Source organism: Rousettus aegyptiacus, unplaced genomic scaffold (genome assembly GCF_014176215.1).
Source record: "Rousettus aegyptiacus isolate mRouAeg1 unplaced genomic scaffold, mRouAeg1.p scaffold_m13_p_7, whole genome shotgun sequence".
NCBI classification, from domain to species: domain Eukaryota; kingdom Metazoa; phylum Chordata; class Mammalia; order Chiroptera; family Pteropodidae; genus Rousettus; species Rousettus aegyptiacus.
Genome location: NW_023416310.1, coordinates 90,869,716 through 90,883,789, shown reverse-complemented (window position 1 = coordinate 90,883,789; position 14,074 = coordinate 90,869,716). Strand labels below are relative to the sequence as shown.

Here is a 14,074-nt window from a genome sequence, read left to right as displayed (position 1 = left end):
GAAAATAGCTGAAATAAATATAGTAAAAGAAATTACAAGGAAGTTAAAATGGCACACTAGAAAACATCTGTCTAACACAAAAGAAGGCAGTAAAAGAGGAATTTTTTAGAAATACGACATAAAGAAAACAAATACCAAAATGGCAGACATAAATCCTATCTTACCAGTAATTACATTAAATGTAAATGGACTGAACATGCTAGTCAAAAGACTGAGATTGGCAGAATAGATTAAACACACACACACACACACACACACACACACACACACACAATTGAACTATATGCTTTCCATAAGAGATAGACTTTAGATTCAATGACATGTATAGATTATAAGAATGAAAAACAATATACCATCCGAAGAGAGATGGAGTGGCTATACTCATATCAGATTTTTAAAAAGCCAAAATTGTCACTAAAGACCACGAAGATCATTTTATACTGATGAAAGATTCATTCCATTAGGAAGACATAACAATTAGAAACATAATGCACCTAAAAACAGAGAAAGCTCCAAAATACATGAAGTAAATGCTGACAGAATTGGAGGGAGATACAGACAATTCAACACTAATTAAAGATTTCAATATCCCACTTTTGATAATGACCAGAACAACTAGATATAAGAATAAAAGGAAATAGAAGGCTTTAAGTATGAATCAATTAGACCTGAGAGATATCTACAGAACACTGCACAGAGTGGCAAAATACACATTCTTCTCAAGTGCATATGGAGCATCCTCCAGGACAGACCACATGGTAGACCTTTCTTAATAAATGTAGGCCTTGTCAATAAATTTAAAAGAAATGAAATATGAACTATGTTCTCGCGATGGGAAGAAATCAGAAATTGGTAACAGAAGGAAATTTGGGAAACTCTCAAATATGTGAAAATTAAACACTACATTCCTAAATAACCAAGGGATCAAAGAAAAAATCATAAGGAATATTAGAAAATATTTTGAGATGAATGAAAACAAAAATACAACATACCGAAATTGGAGTAAGTGGAGTGGAAGTGGTGTTCAGAGATAAATTTATAGCTGTAAGTATTTATATGAAAAAAGAAGATCTCAAATTAATAACCTGATGTTCCTTGTTAACACATTTGAAAAAGAAGAGTAAACCCAAAGCAAGCAGAAGAAAAATAATTATAAATATTTAATCAGAAATTAATTATATAGAGAATAGAAAAACAATAGAGAAAATCAACAGAATCAAAAGTTGGTTCCTTTACCAACTCTTTCAAAAAATAGAACAGGAGGAAACATTTCCCAACTCATTTTAAGGTCAGTATTATTACCCTGATATCAGACAAAGATATCACAAGAAAAGAAAAATGCAGATAAATATCTCTTATGACTATAGATATAAAAATACTCAACCTAACACTAGCATATAAAAGGATTAAAAACACCATGATCAAGTGCGATTTATCCCAGGAATGCAAGGTTGGGTTCAATATACCAATATTAATCAATTCAATCATCGTATTAATAGAATAAAGGAAAAATCCACATGACCAGCTCAACAGGTGCATAAAAAGCATTTGAAAAAATTCAACACGCTTCAAGATAAAAAATACACAAAAAAAACTAAGAATAGAAGGGAAATTCCTCAACCTAAAAAGGGCGTTTACAAAATATTCGCTTAATTTTATACTTAATAGTAAAAGACTAAAAGCTTTCTTCCTAATATCAGGAAAAGACAAGGAGGTCCACTCTCGCCAGTTCTTTAAACATGGTACTGGAGGTTCTATCTAGGGTGATTAGACAACAAAATATAATAAAACACATCTAGATAGGAAAGAAAGAAGTAAAACTATATTTGCATGCGACATGACCTTATATATAAAAAATCCTCAGGAAGACACACACACACACTATTAGAACTAATAAACAGAGTTGCAGGATGCAAGATTGACATGCAGAAATCAACTGTATTTCTATAAACTGTCAATGAACAATCTGAAAGTGAAATTAAGAAGACAATTCTATTTACAATAACACCAAAAACTACTTCAGAATACATTTAACAAAAGAAGTGCAAAATTTATATTCTAAAAATGACGACACATTGTCGAAAGGGATTAAAGAAGACCTAAGTAAATGGCAAGACATCCCATGTCCGAGAATCGGAAAGCGAGCTATCGTTAAGATGGCAATACTGCCCAAATCAATCTCCAGATTCAACATTCTCCCTATCAAAATCCCAGCTGGCTTCTTGGCAGAAATTGATTAGCCAATATTAATTTCATATGGAAAGGCAAGAGATCCAAAATAGACAAAACAATCTTGAAAAAGATTAACATGTTTGGAGGACTCACACGTCCCAATTTAAAACTTACCACAAAGCTATAATGAACACAATGGTGTAGACCAGCATGGGCTAAATATATCAATCAATAGAAAAGAATTCAGAGTTCAGAAATAAATCCTTATATTTATAGTCAATTGATTTTAAACAAGAGTGCTAAAAACATTCAATGTGGAAACACAAGTTTTCAACAAGTGGTACTTGGAAGACCGGGTATTCATGCAAAAGAATGAAACTGGACCTCTAACTTATATCACATACAAAAATTAACTCGAAATCATTGAATGATTTAAATGTGAGGCCTAAAACTAGTAGTCTAGTGCACTAAATAACTACAGTGTCCCCCTTATCCACAGGGGACATGTTCCAAGACCCCCCAGTGGATGTCCGAAACTGAAGATAGTACCAAACTCGATATATGTACTTTTTTTTGCTGCACATACTTACCTTTTCACTTAAAGGAAGCACTTTATGACTTCTCTTTAGCATATCCAGATTGCCAGCGTCACTACTTTTGCACTTGGGAACCATTAAGTAAAGTAAGGAATACTCGGACAAGAGCATTGTGATGCCATGATAGTCGATTTGATAACTGAGATTGGCTACTAAGTGGCTAATGGGTGGGCAGCTGGACATGATGGACAAAGAATGATTCAGGTTCTGGGAGGCATGGAGTGGGACAGTGTGAGATTTCATCACACTTCTCAGAATGGCACACAATTCAAAGCTTATGAATTGTTAATTTCTAGAATTTTCCATTTAATAGTTTCAGCCCACAGTAGACCACAGGTAACTGAAACTAGGGAGAACAAAAACCACAGATAATGGAGAAACTACTGTCAGTAATTAACGACCTGGCCGACCCCCCACAAACAAGTATTGCCCGCTTCCTCTTTGCCAAGTTCTGTGCTGGACATGATGGCTGCCCACACGGGGTTTACGGTCGCTACATCAACACCTTCTGAACCTACTGCAGAGTCTTTCAAAACCACGAAAGCTTAGGTCTCTGAGCTAAGAGGCCCTCTAAGAAGGCCCACAACTTTAAGGACGTCCCCCAAATTCAAGACTTTTTGGAGACAGCAGGAATGGTACTACCATGCCACTGACAAATGGGGAACAGCTGGTGCTTAGAGGGCTCTGCCAGCATCAGAATAACACAGCTGGCTGGTCCTAGACTTAACATCTTAGAATCGGATGGCAATTCATTAAATTAACTTTGTAAAAGGGGCGACCAAGAGGAGAAATGACTTAAGGACATGTTGTTAGCTCATGGCAGGATCAGCTCTGTGGTTTCTGACTTCCTCCAGTCACTTCTTGGACCAACTGCAGCCCACTTGGTACTTCCTCTCCATCACCCCCATCACCTAAGGACAGTGATCCTTCACGCTGGCTTAAATAAGACCTCCATGGTCTGTACTGACAGTGTCCAGGGATTTCTCTCTGGCCTCCTCCTTAAGATTTTGGTGTTTCTTTGACAACTGGAGATGGGTGGAAGGCTAGTGAGCAAAGAATGGCGGGGGTAGGTGATGCCTGGGAGCAGTGACTGATCTGAAACTGAGCATGTTCATAGGGAGAGGTGTGAATAAACCTGACACATACTTGCCCACCTTGTTTCAGCCCCTTAAAATTTAACTTTCTCAAAGCCCATTCTTACGATGCCTTGCCATGAACATAACTGTTTTATCTCTAAGGTTGATTCAAGCCTGCCTTCCGGATCTGCTCTAGAACCATCTAGGCTCCTAGGGGATCCTGGGAAACAAGGATGGGGCAGGGGCCAGGCCTCCTGTCTCCTCACATGCTGCAAGGCTCGAAATCTCCCTTCCAGGGACGGAAGGCAAAGATAATGGGAAGTTTTCAAGACACCTGATTCTTGAAGAAAAGTGTGAGAGAGAGGAAGATGGAGTGGGGGTGGAGAGAGAGAAAGAGAGAGAAAGAGTGAGGGAGTTTGTTATCTGATTATTCATGATCTGATTGTCCAGGTGCCTAAAGTTACCAGATTACCAGGTTGCCTAGAAAAGCAAAGTTGTCATTTAATTCACTTCTTGTCCACCACCTCTCTCTGCTCAACACTAGCAATGATCCCTACTTTATTTTAGAAGTCATTCATAATTATGAATTCAATGCCGCAATGCTAATCTGTTGCTAAATAAAATCAAATATCTTGCAAACCATGCAGAATTTAATAGAATGAATTAAAGGCTTGTTAGAGAGCAGAACTGCAGGCCGTGCCACTGACAAATGAGGATCGAGCAGATTAGACCAGTGAAGAGATAGAGAAGAGAAAATCGGTGGACAGCAAGATACTCGGACACTAACTTAAATGCCAAATGGTTAAAAGAAGCCTTCGGATAAAACAGTTTGGAGTGTGTTTTTGCAAAAATGAGCCTTTTTAAGAGAGTGCTAAAAAGTCAATTACAAAACAAAGAATGTCTCATAGTTCTATTATATAATTTGTCAACACAATCAAGCTAAAAAGTCAACATGTCTCTTGTTTATTTCAAGGCTTAGCTCATAGTTACAGTTATAACCTAAAGCACTCTTAACTAAAAAGTGAAAATAAACTGAGTCTTATAATTTCCGGTTCGTTTTAGAGGTAAAGTCTCAAATAACCTTTTTTTACTGAGAAATTTTGCACCCATGCTTTCAATGAATTTATTCACTTTAAGTGTCCTTCCTCTAACACCAGTTGTCCTCAGGTAACAAAGATCTGAGGGTTCCTCGGTCCTTGGTATAACTGCCATCTCTCTGAATTATGCACCCTCAATCATGGTCACATGATGAGTTGTTATGGAAACACACAAGTAAGTGTAACACAGCCAACATTACTGAGCCCTTTCTATGTGATAGGCGCTGTTCCAAGTGTTCCATGTGCATTAACTCATTTTTTTCTTCACGATAATACTGTATCATAGATGCCATCATTATCCTCCTTTGACTGATGAGGAAGCTAAGGCAGAGTGAAATTAAATAACCTGTCCGAAGCCACACGGCTAATAAGTGATGGATGACACCGGGTTTGCACTGTGTGGTGGCCACAAGCCCCTGCTCTTTTCCTCGATGCCGTAAACATACCACGGGCATTTGGACTTGCCTTCTTGAGAAAAAGACTATCGTTTCCTCCTTAAGGAAGACCAGATGATCCTAGGTCTGTCCCTCAGCCCAGACTCACCTGGCCGTGTTTAGGTTCCGATAGAGCTGCCCGAGGGACTCCAGTAGTCGACCCTCCATCTCTCGGTCCCTGAGTTGCTGAGCCAGCGTCAGCCAGTGCTCATGGTAGGTGATGCAAGCCTCAGGGTTTGGGGACACAGAGCTGTAGAAATGGCAGAGGGATTTGGTGACCTGAAGCTGACCTGAACATAAAGCAGGGACATGAATGAGATGGCCTGCGATAGGACAAGGGCAACGCATACTCTCTGAAGCTTCCCAGCAGCGGGGGTCATACTCACTTTTTAGGTGTCGATGCCTTAAGCCAAACAGCAATGCTATTTCATAACAAAGGCGGCCACTGGCCAGCTGGCGTCCGTGCACCAGGACCTGGGCCAACCAGAGAAGCACCTGTACTAATTCCATGTCTGTCTCCACGCTGGTCTGGAGTTGACAGTAGAGTCGGATGGCCTGGAGGAGATAGTCCCTGGCCGGCTGCTGAACCCAGGACTTGAGGGTTAGGTAGCCAAGATTGGCCAAAGTCACTGCCTGGTTACGCACGTCCCCCATCTCCCGGGCTCTGTTCAAGGCCCGGAGATAGTTCTTGGCTGCCTTGTTCACCCGGCCTTCACTTTGAAGTGCAAGCCCCAGAAGGTTATGAACCACCCCCTTTTGGGTAGCATGCTCTGTCTCCCTCAAGGAGTATAAGAGTGGGTCGAGGATGTCCAAAGCCGCCTTCTCCTGGCTGGCTAAGAGATAGGCCCAGGCCAGGCAGAGGGAAGACTCGAAGGCTTCCTGCTCACTCAGCAGCTGCCCTAGCATCAAGGCTTGGCTCAGGTAGTAGACGGCACCATCGGGAGACCTGTGTTGGAGGTACACTTTGGACAGGATGAGACACAGGGCCCTCTGGGTGCGCCGATCTGCCTGCTCCTCGCAGGCAGCCAGTGCCTGCCTGAGTGTGGGGCAGGCCAGAGTAGAAACTTCGCTCTGGCCTGAGGAGGGAACACCAAGGAGCTTGGTGGCATTCTGGAGGACCAGGTGGGCCTGCCAAATTGAAAGGGATACTCCTTGGGCACTTTGGAGACCACGCTGCCGGACAGAGGCCACTGCAAGGTGTGGAAGGTATTTCTTATCATACAGAAAACTCAGGATGGTGGCCACAGCGTCCGAGGCAGGAGGGTGTCCAGAGAGCAGCTGCAGACGTTCAGCGAAGGGCAGGACCTCCTCATGCCGGCCGAGGCTCAGGAGCAAGCGGATGGCCAGGAAGCAGGCCCTGGCCTCCAAGGGGCAGCTGCCGGCTGCGATGCCCTGGCGCAGCACGTAGGCCACCACGTCGAGCTCGTTCTTGGCACTGGACTCACGGTCAGGCAGGCAGGCCAGCAGGGCGCCTGCCTTTTCCAGCAGGGCCGAGCCTTTATGCCTCAGTCTCTGCCTCAGGTAGATAGCAGCCAAATTGATGTACAGAGCAGCCACCAAGGAGAGGTCCCCAAACGCCCCGCTGAGAATGTGGATGGCCTCTTCGAAGTACACCCTGGCCTGAGAGAGCTTGACCTTCCTCACACTCAGCCGGCCCAGGAGGAAGCAAAGCCGGGCATGGGCCCAGGTCATGTGGCTCCGCTTGGCCCACTTCCTGGAGGCTTCCAGGTAGGCCACCAGCTCGTCCTCTTCAGAGAAGCTGTAAAAGGAAGATGTGAGGAAAGAGAAAGAGAAATCATAGAGACTCTTGAAGTGGTCGGCGTAACCCTCGTGATCCAGAAAAGCCAATATAGGGGCGAAGTTCTCAGCTTCCTCCTCCTCCGGGCCAGTGTTTAGGTCCATGAGCAGTTCCGGGTCGTCAAGGTCATCGGGCTCCGGCAGGTGATAACTGTCTGAGGCAGCTGAGAGGAGCTCGTCCTCCAGGCTGGAGTCCTCGGAGCTGCTGGACTGTCTGGAGCCCACGGCCCAACGCTCCTCCCAGGCCCCACCGGGCTGGGCCTCTTTGAAGCCTGTGGGCTGGGATGCTGTAAGGGACAGACAGGGTTGAGCAGCCCTGAGTACCTGCAATATGGCGGCCAACTCTTGGCAAGAGGACAGGATGCTGCCCAGAAAGACTGAAGGTCAGGTTCAGCAGGATCTCTACTCACCGCTCAGATCGTTTGGAAGATTCTGGATGGATTCAAATCCACCTGGATAAAGATGAAGGACAGACCTGTGTTAGATCATCACGGGCCGCCATTCCTATGCCTGTAGGTGTACCCCAGACCAGTGACCCCTTAGGAGACTCTGTTTAAGTTTCAGACCATCAGCCATCTTTAAGAAACTAGGCAGAATTCTCCCCTTCATCATCAGTTTAGAGTTGCAGGAACTTGAAGAGTATCTGACTCATCCCATTCACTCTACAACTGGGAACTAAGATAGAAATAAGACCCAGAGTCAGAGGAGAAAAGCTGGAAACATGAGCTCTATGCCGAGAAGCATAGGGGTTGAGGTAATGATAGCATCTGAAGCCCCGAATCTCTCAACGATTTTACGACAGAGCCATGAATAGAGCTCCAAGCGAAGCTCGCTTGGCGGCATGTGGCGCTGCTTCCCACCCCCGTGTGTGCTTTCCTTCTCCCTTCCTCTTCCTTCCTCTCATCCATCACCCACCCACTCAGACGCTGATTTAGTGTGTGCAATGTGCTTCGGCAGGACGAGGTGACCGAATGCAAACAACGAAGAAAAGAAGGCGAAGGTGCGTCTGAGGCGCCTGGTTTTGTTCTCTGAAGTAACTTGGGACGAGGCGGACGGAAGGCAGCCTCGAGCCTGGTTTTAGACATCTCGAGTTTGCAATTCTCGCAGGAGCTCTAGGCAGAGAATGAAATCGATCCAGCGGGAGACAAGGTGGCAAGTGGGAGCCAGGGAAGGAGACTGACCGAAAAGGCCCAGTCGGCGAAAAAAGAGGAGACGCGGAGACCGGGGTGCCTTACGGTGCAGCCGTCTAATGTCACAAGAGTGAAACAAGACCAGGTGAGAGCCAAGAAGACCCGGTGAGTTTGGCAGCAAAGAAGCGAACCCTCAGGACCCGATCAGCCTCGGCGGAGCTGCGCGGGCCACGGCCAGAGTCGTGCTCCGCTGGGCAGGGGCTGGGGCACAGGAGCTTCCGCCTGTCCCCGGCAGAGACGCGACAGCCGCCTCTCCCCTCTCCGGGCTCGCTGGTGAACTGTGAGGACGGCAGGCCCCTCACCCAGGCAAGCCCCTGCTTTCTATTCGCCGAGGAAGGCTTTTCCTGCGAGTGTCATTGCAGATACTTGAGGTCTGCAAGCCCCAAAGGGTAGAAGACCCCGCAGCCGAACACAGTGAGCTGGGCCCTGCAGAGCTGCTCACGTGCCTGTCCCTCACGGACGCTGAGGACACGAGCCATTCTCACTGCAGCCACCTGTCTCCAGGCCAGGACCCCCGAGAACACAAGCAGTGCACGAGCTACAAAAAGGTGCCCCTTCTGGAGGAAGAGTTACGGAGAGGTACTCCTTCCCCAGGGCACAGCCCCTGGGGCAGCCGGAATCTGCCCAGAGTATGTCCCCTCTGCTGGTTGCCTTGGTGGCAGGAGCAGCCTGCACAGCCGTAACTCACAGCTCTGCACCCAGCAGAGTTACACTCCCGGTCCTTAGATAAGTGCCCACAGGCCACCCGGGACTCGCTCCTGGATCTCTCTCGACCACTGGATCAGTGATTGGCAGATACCTTAGATGCAAGTCTGCAGCCCACACCCCCAAGCCACACCCCAAGTAGTCCTTTTCAGACCTCAGCAACCACCTGCCAGGCAACACCCATAGTTTCAGCTGCCTGGCTCAGCCGGGTGGGGCAGTGTGATCTGCTTGGGGCAGAAACACTCTGCCAGGGCTGATTTCTGAGCTAAGTGGCCCTCACAAATGCTCCTTGTGCTGGAGGAAGACTCTGCTGGTTGCCTTGGTGGCAGGAGCAGCCTGCATAGCCATAACTCACAGCTCTGCCCCCCGGAGCTGACCTGACGGGTCCCTCCCGCAGAATTTCTGGCTGTACCCAGGAAATGTGCCCCATCTAATCTGGCCACAGAGGAGAAGACAAAGCATCACCGTCGCTGAAGAGATGGGAGAAATAAGAAACCTCCGTCAATGGGAGAATGTACTTTCTGACACAGCGCGCTGGGCCCTGCCCAAAGGAAGGGAAAGTAGTGTCGTTCATTCACTCGGTCCATCATCCTGACACTGCCGAGAACTGTACTAGCACTGAGACCCCTCACCCACCCGAGACTAGCGTACCCAGCAGTCCAATGCCATTTGTGTCGGGGGCAATGCGGCAAAGTAGGGATTGTCCTGACTGAAAAATAGGGAAGTGCAGTTCTTATTCTGGCTCAGGCGCTGATTCACTTGGGCCTCAGTTTCCCAATCTGTGAAGTGGGAGGAGAAATTGCCTCTTAGGATCCTTCCAGCTGTAACGATTTATGCCCCCACCTTTGTCACTGGGGACCTAGACATACTTCAGTCCTAGAAGAAGGGACCACGACAGCTACCCGGGAAGTTTTTCTTCTCCAGGATTAGAATGGAAGGCTCAATATGGCAGGCCTCTCGTGTTACAGATGGGTTAGTTTCAACATATCTCACAGTTTCTAGGAAAAAGTCCCACGCAACCCCAGAACTGTCTGAAATCTAAAGTGAAAGTGTGCTAAACAATTATGATCCGGGTCATCAACCGAATAGTGGCCATAGCCCCAAACTCATGGATGGGAGTCAGATTTAAAGATCCTCTATTCCTGTTTAGAGACCCTCTCTTAATCGTGAGGAGCCTGGGCTTTCAGCAGGGTCTGGGAGCAAACACTCACTCAGCCGGTAAACAGAAGTTATGTCAGTACGAGCCAGCGTGTGGAGGAAGCTGGCACACTCAGCCTTCCAGTCACTGTCCAGGACCCACAGCGAGCATCTTTCTTCATCACTGAAAAAAGCAGAGTTCTTGCTTCTGCATTGAGACAAAAGACATGAACACAGATCAGGGCAAGGTTCCGAGCACGACCTCTTCCCCCTCTACCTGATGATGTAGTGAAGGACACAGAGAAGCCATCAACCCACATGCCCATAGCTGAACTCAGACTCCTCGTCTCACTGTTGTATAATGTGCTTATTTATACTGCCAGCGAGGAAGAGCTATTTGCACTTCACCCATGGAGAACAGAGCTACGCAGTTGCTGAATAGGGCAAAGCGGAGATGGAAACGCCCATTCTGTTAAAACGCCATCTTCCCCCAAAAAACAAAGCCCCTTCCCTCAACTACTACCCATTCTTTGACACCATGAGGTGCCTATTTTTAATGGGAAAATAGGAATTGGTTGCCCTAAATATAAGGGTTGAAAAGGAATCATTAAAAGAAGTTTCTTTGTGAGGTTATTGCAAGAAATCACACAGGTGACACAACCGAGAGGAACGATAAAGAAAATCTGACCACAGTCAGAAGGAACCTCTCATGACCGTCGACACCGATTGGAGTCCACAACACAGAACGACAGCGGCGTGCGGCATCGGGAGGGAAAGAGAATGCTGAGAAATGGGAGGCGGGTAGAAGGCGCAGGGGCCAGAAGGAATGACTAGGTCACAGGGATCTTTATAGTCATCCTGTATGATAAACTAACTGTTAACGCCAATGTGCTTCCTAGAGAGATTTGTCATAGACTCAAAGAATTTGAAAACTTCGAAGTGCTTTAGAAAGTGTTCGATTCAGTATCTAGCTGAACAATTTTTAAGATCTCTTTCACTTCTAAATAAAGTTGTTGTTGTTGTTTTTTAACCTCAGAATCCATTTCTTAAACAAAATTACTTGGAAGCCCAAGAGTTAATAACAGCTATTATTCTGGAAGACTCACTATGAATCAGACACCGTTATCTCATTTAATATACACAATTGCCCTAGGAGGCAGGTACCACTCTTATCCCCTTTTTACAGAGGAAGAAACTGAGGCACAGAAAAAGAAGTTGGTAGTTAGGAAGTGGTAGACTCAAATATAAGACGAGCAGGGTACTACGGCCACGCCACCCTGAACGTGTCTAATCCTGTCTGATCTCAGAAGCTAAGCAGGGTCGGGCCTGGTTAGTACTTGGATGGGAGACCACCTAGGAAGACCAGATGCTGCAGGCATTAAAAAAAATAAAAAAGACAAGCACGGTTGAGGGGGGGGGGGGATGGAGGTGTTGTGGTCTGCCATCTACCCTTTGTCCCCGTAGCTCAGATAAAAGCAGTGATGAGAAAAACGAGCAGCTAATATGACCTGCTCAAGGTCGTACCACTAATTAGGGGCAAAATTGGCACCAAAGCTGTGTCCTGGCTTCTGGGCCAGCATTCTTTCAACAGCCTTTACTGAACCCCCACCCCCTGGTCTGACTTTCAGCTTCCCATGAGAGCATCCATCCCCCAAAGAGCACACGACTGAATTCTACAACTAAACTAATTTAAGATCGAAAGAATTATACGATCCTAAATTTTCCTGTAACTCTTATGTTTTAAGAACGATTCCTGAATTTATTATTTCATTTACTACTCTTCATAAAACACCTATGACGTGGCACTTTTATCCACATGTGTAGATGAAGATTCGGAAAGATTCAGTGATATCCTCAGAATGACACAGCGAGAAAGTGGCAAGGCTGAGACTAAAGCTGAGGTCGTCCGCCTCTGCGTCCATTGCCTCACAGCTGCTCTGCTGACATCCCGAGTCCCAGGTGTTCAGAGCCCCAGGCGCTCGACCAATTCCAAGAGGGTTTCTCCAGCATGAGGATGAGGGAGAAGGAGCACGGCAGGGCTTCCGGAAACATGTCAGGCTGACGTGCTCCACGCACAGCTATTCTCCCTCACACACACAGACAAATCCAGGATAAAATGCGACAAAGATAAATATTCGAATACATTGACCTTAAAGAAGAAAAGGAAATTCCTGGGAGCCAGAAACAAAAGAAGAAACCAAAGACAAGTCGGTAAGCGGTAAGCGGTAAGCGGTAAGCGGTAAGCGGTAAGCGAGAGCAGATGGCCAGAGTCCCTGGGGGTTCTCAGCAGGGACTTTAGTTCTCAGAGCTGGAGCTGACCTTGTAATGCCACCCAGGGTCAGAAGATGCGACTTGGGACCTGTGCGAAGCAAGGAAGCTAAACCGAGCTCCCTACATAGCTTTGAGTTCCATAGAGTCTGAAATCTGGAACAACTTGAGTAAAGAGGGGATTGGAAGAGTTGCCCGCCAAGAACACACATTGTATCTATCCAAATCCCTGGAAAAAAGTAACGTTTTAAAAAACCTAGGTTTACACCATTAGAAGGTGTGGGATCTGAACTTACACTGCACAGTGTGGGTACCAGAAGGAGAACATCCGACATTAGAGCAACAGGCTTGGACCATTGAGTTCTAAGTCTTCGGGGAAAACAAAAGCCAAAACTACTCTCCTGGGATGCTTTCGCCAGTCCAGGTTTCATGCAAAGACCATCTTTTAAAATGTTGAAAATTCATTCACATAACCAAAAATGCAAACCACACAAAAAAATGAACCACTGCTGAGAGTCAGCAGATACACAAATAGGTAAATGAATACTACAAAAACTAGAAATAACAATAACTTGAAGATTAATTTATGAAAAAAATATATGGTTTAAATCTTGAAATAAAAAGAGCAAATAGAAGTTACACTAAAAATATGGAACATTGTGAATGGAAAGAAGCATACACAAAAATGAGCAAAATACGAATTCTAGAAATGAAAATAAAGGCATGGAAAGTTAGGACTCCATGAGTGAGCTAAACAGGTTTAGTCGCAGCAGAGGAAAAAATTAGTGAAACTAAAGATTGTTCTGAGGCAATCACCCAGAATTTAGCCTAGAATGACAAAAAGATAAAAAATATAAAAAGAACCGATTAGGCAGGATCGAGAATAGAATGACAAGTCAAACATACCTCTACTGGGCATTCCAGGAGAGAGACTAAAAAGAATGAGAGAGAGGCAATATTCAAAGGGAGAATGACTGAAAATTGAAGAAAGGAGAATTTCTTCCAGAACTGAAGAAAGACTGAGTCTTCAATTGAAGAACCACAGCAAGTCCTGAGCAAAATAAATAAAAATAATATAATTTTAAACATGATTTTCATTTAAGATCATAGGTCTTTTCATGTTTTCTATTTCTCTCAATCCCTCTTTCTGGGTTCAATTTAGCTATTCTTTAATTGTTTGATTTATGAAATGAAAGTGTTCAATATAAAGAATAAGAAAACAAATTAATGAAATAAAAACAAAGTAGGAGAAAATCATAAAGGTAAATATGAAATTCATAAAATAGAAGACAAAGAAACAATAAAGAAAAATTGGTTCTCTGAAAAGATTAATAAAATGGACAAAACCCTGGCAAAATAAATTTGAAATTTTATACCGATAATTATTTTTCCTTCCACATTTGGAAGATGTTATTCTACAGCAAGCTAAATTACCATTCAAGAGTATATTTTAAGTATATTTCACACAAACAAGGACCGAAAACTAAGAATATTTACAACTCACAGATCACCACTGAAATAACTACTAAAAGACATACCTTATAAAGTAGACAACTTGCTGTAAATATATAATAGAATATATCACATCAGGACACACAGAAA

At 44.9% G+C, this 14,074-nt stretch overlaps 1 protein-coding gene and 1 pseudogene across 3 annotated transcripts in view; one reads left to right on the top strand and one right to left on the bottom strand.

Annotated features, from left to right (window-relative positions):
- SH3TC2 (SH3 domain and tetratricopeptide repeats 2) overlaps positions 1–14,074 on the bottom strand; it is a 50,332-nt gene that overhangs the window by 11,147 nt on the left and 25,111 nt on the right. For all 3 annotated transcript variants that reach the window (XM_016150334.2, XM_016150333.2, XM_016150332.2), the window contains exons 9-12: positions 10,279–10,412; positions 7,583–7,624; positions 5,762–7,459; positions 5,485–5,665 (exon numbers count right to left, since the gene is read on the bottom strand). In XM_016150334.2, coding sequence (XP_016005820.2) covers positions 5,485–5,665; positions 5,762–7,459; positions 7,583–7,624; positions 10,279–10,412 — 2,055 coding nt within the window. The remainder of the gene's footprint in view (positions 1–5,484; positions 5,666–5,761; positions 7,460–7,582; positions 7,625–10,278; positions 10,413–14,074) is intronic.
- LOC118606215 lies at positions 11,464–11,582 on the top strand (annotated as a pseudogene).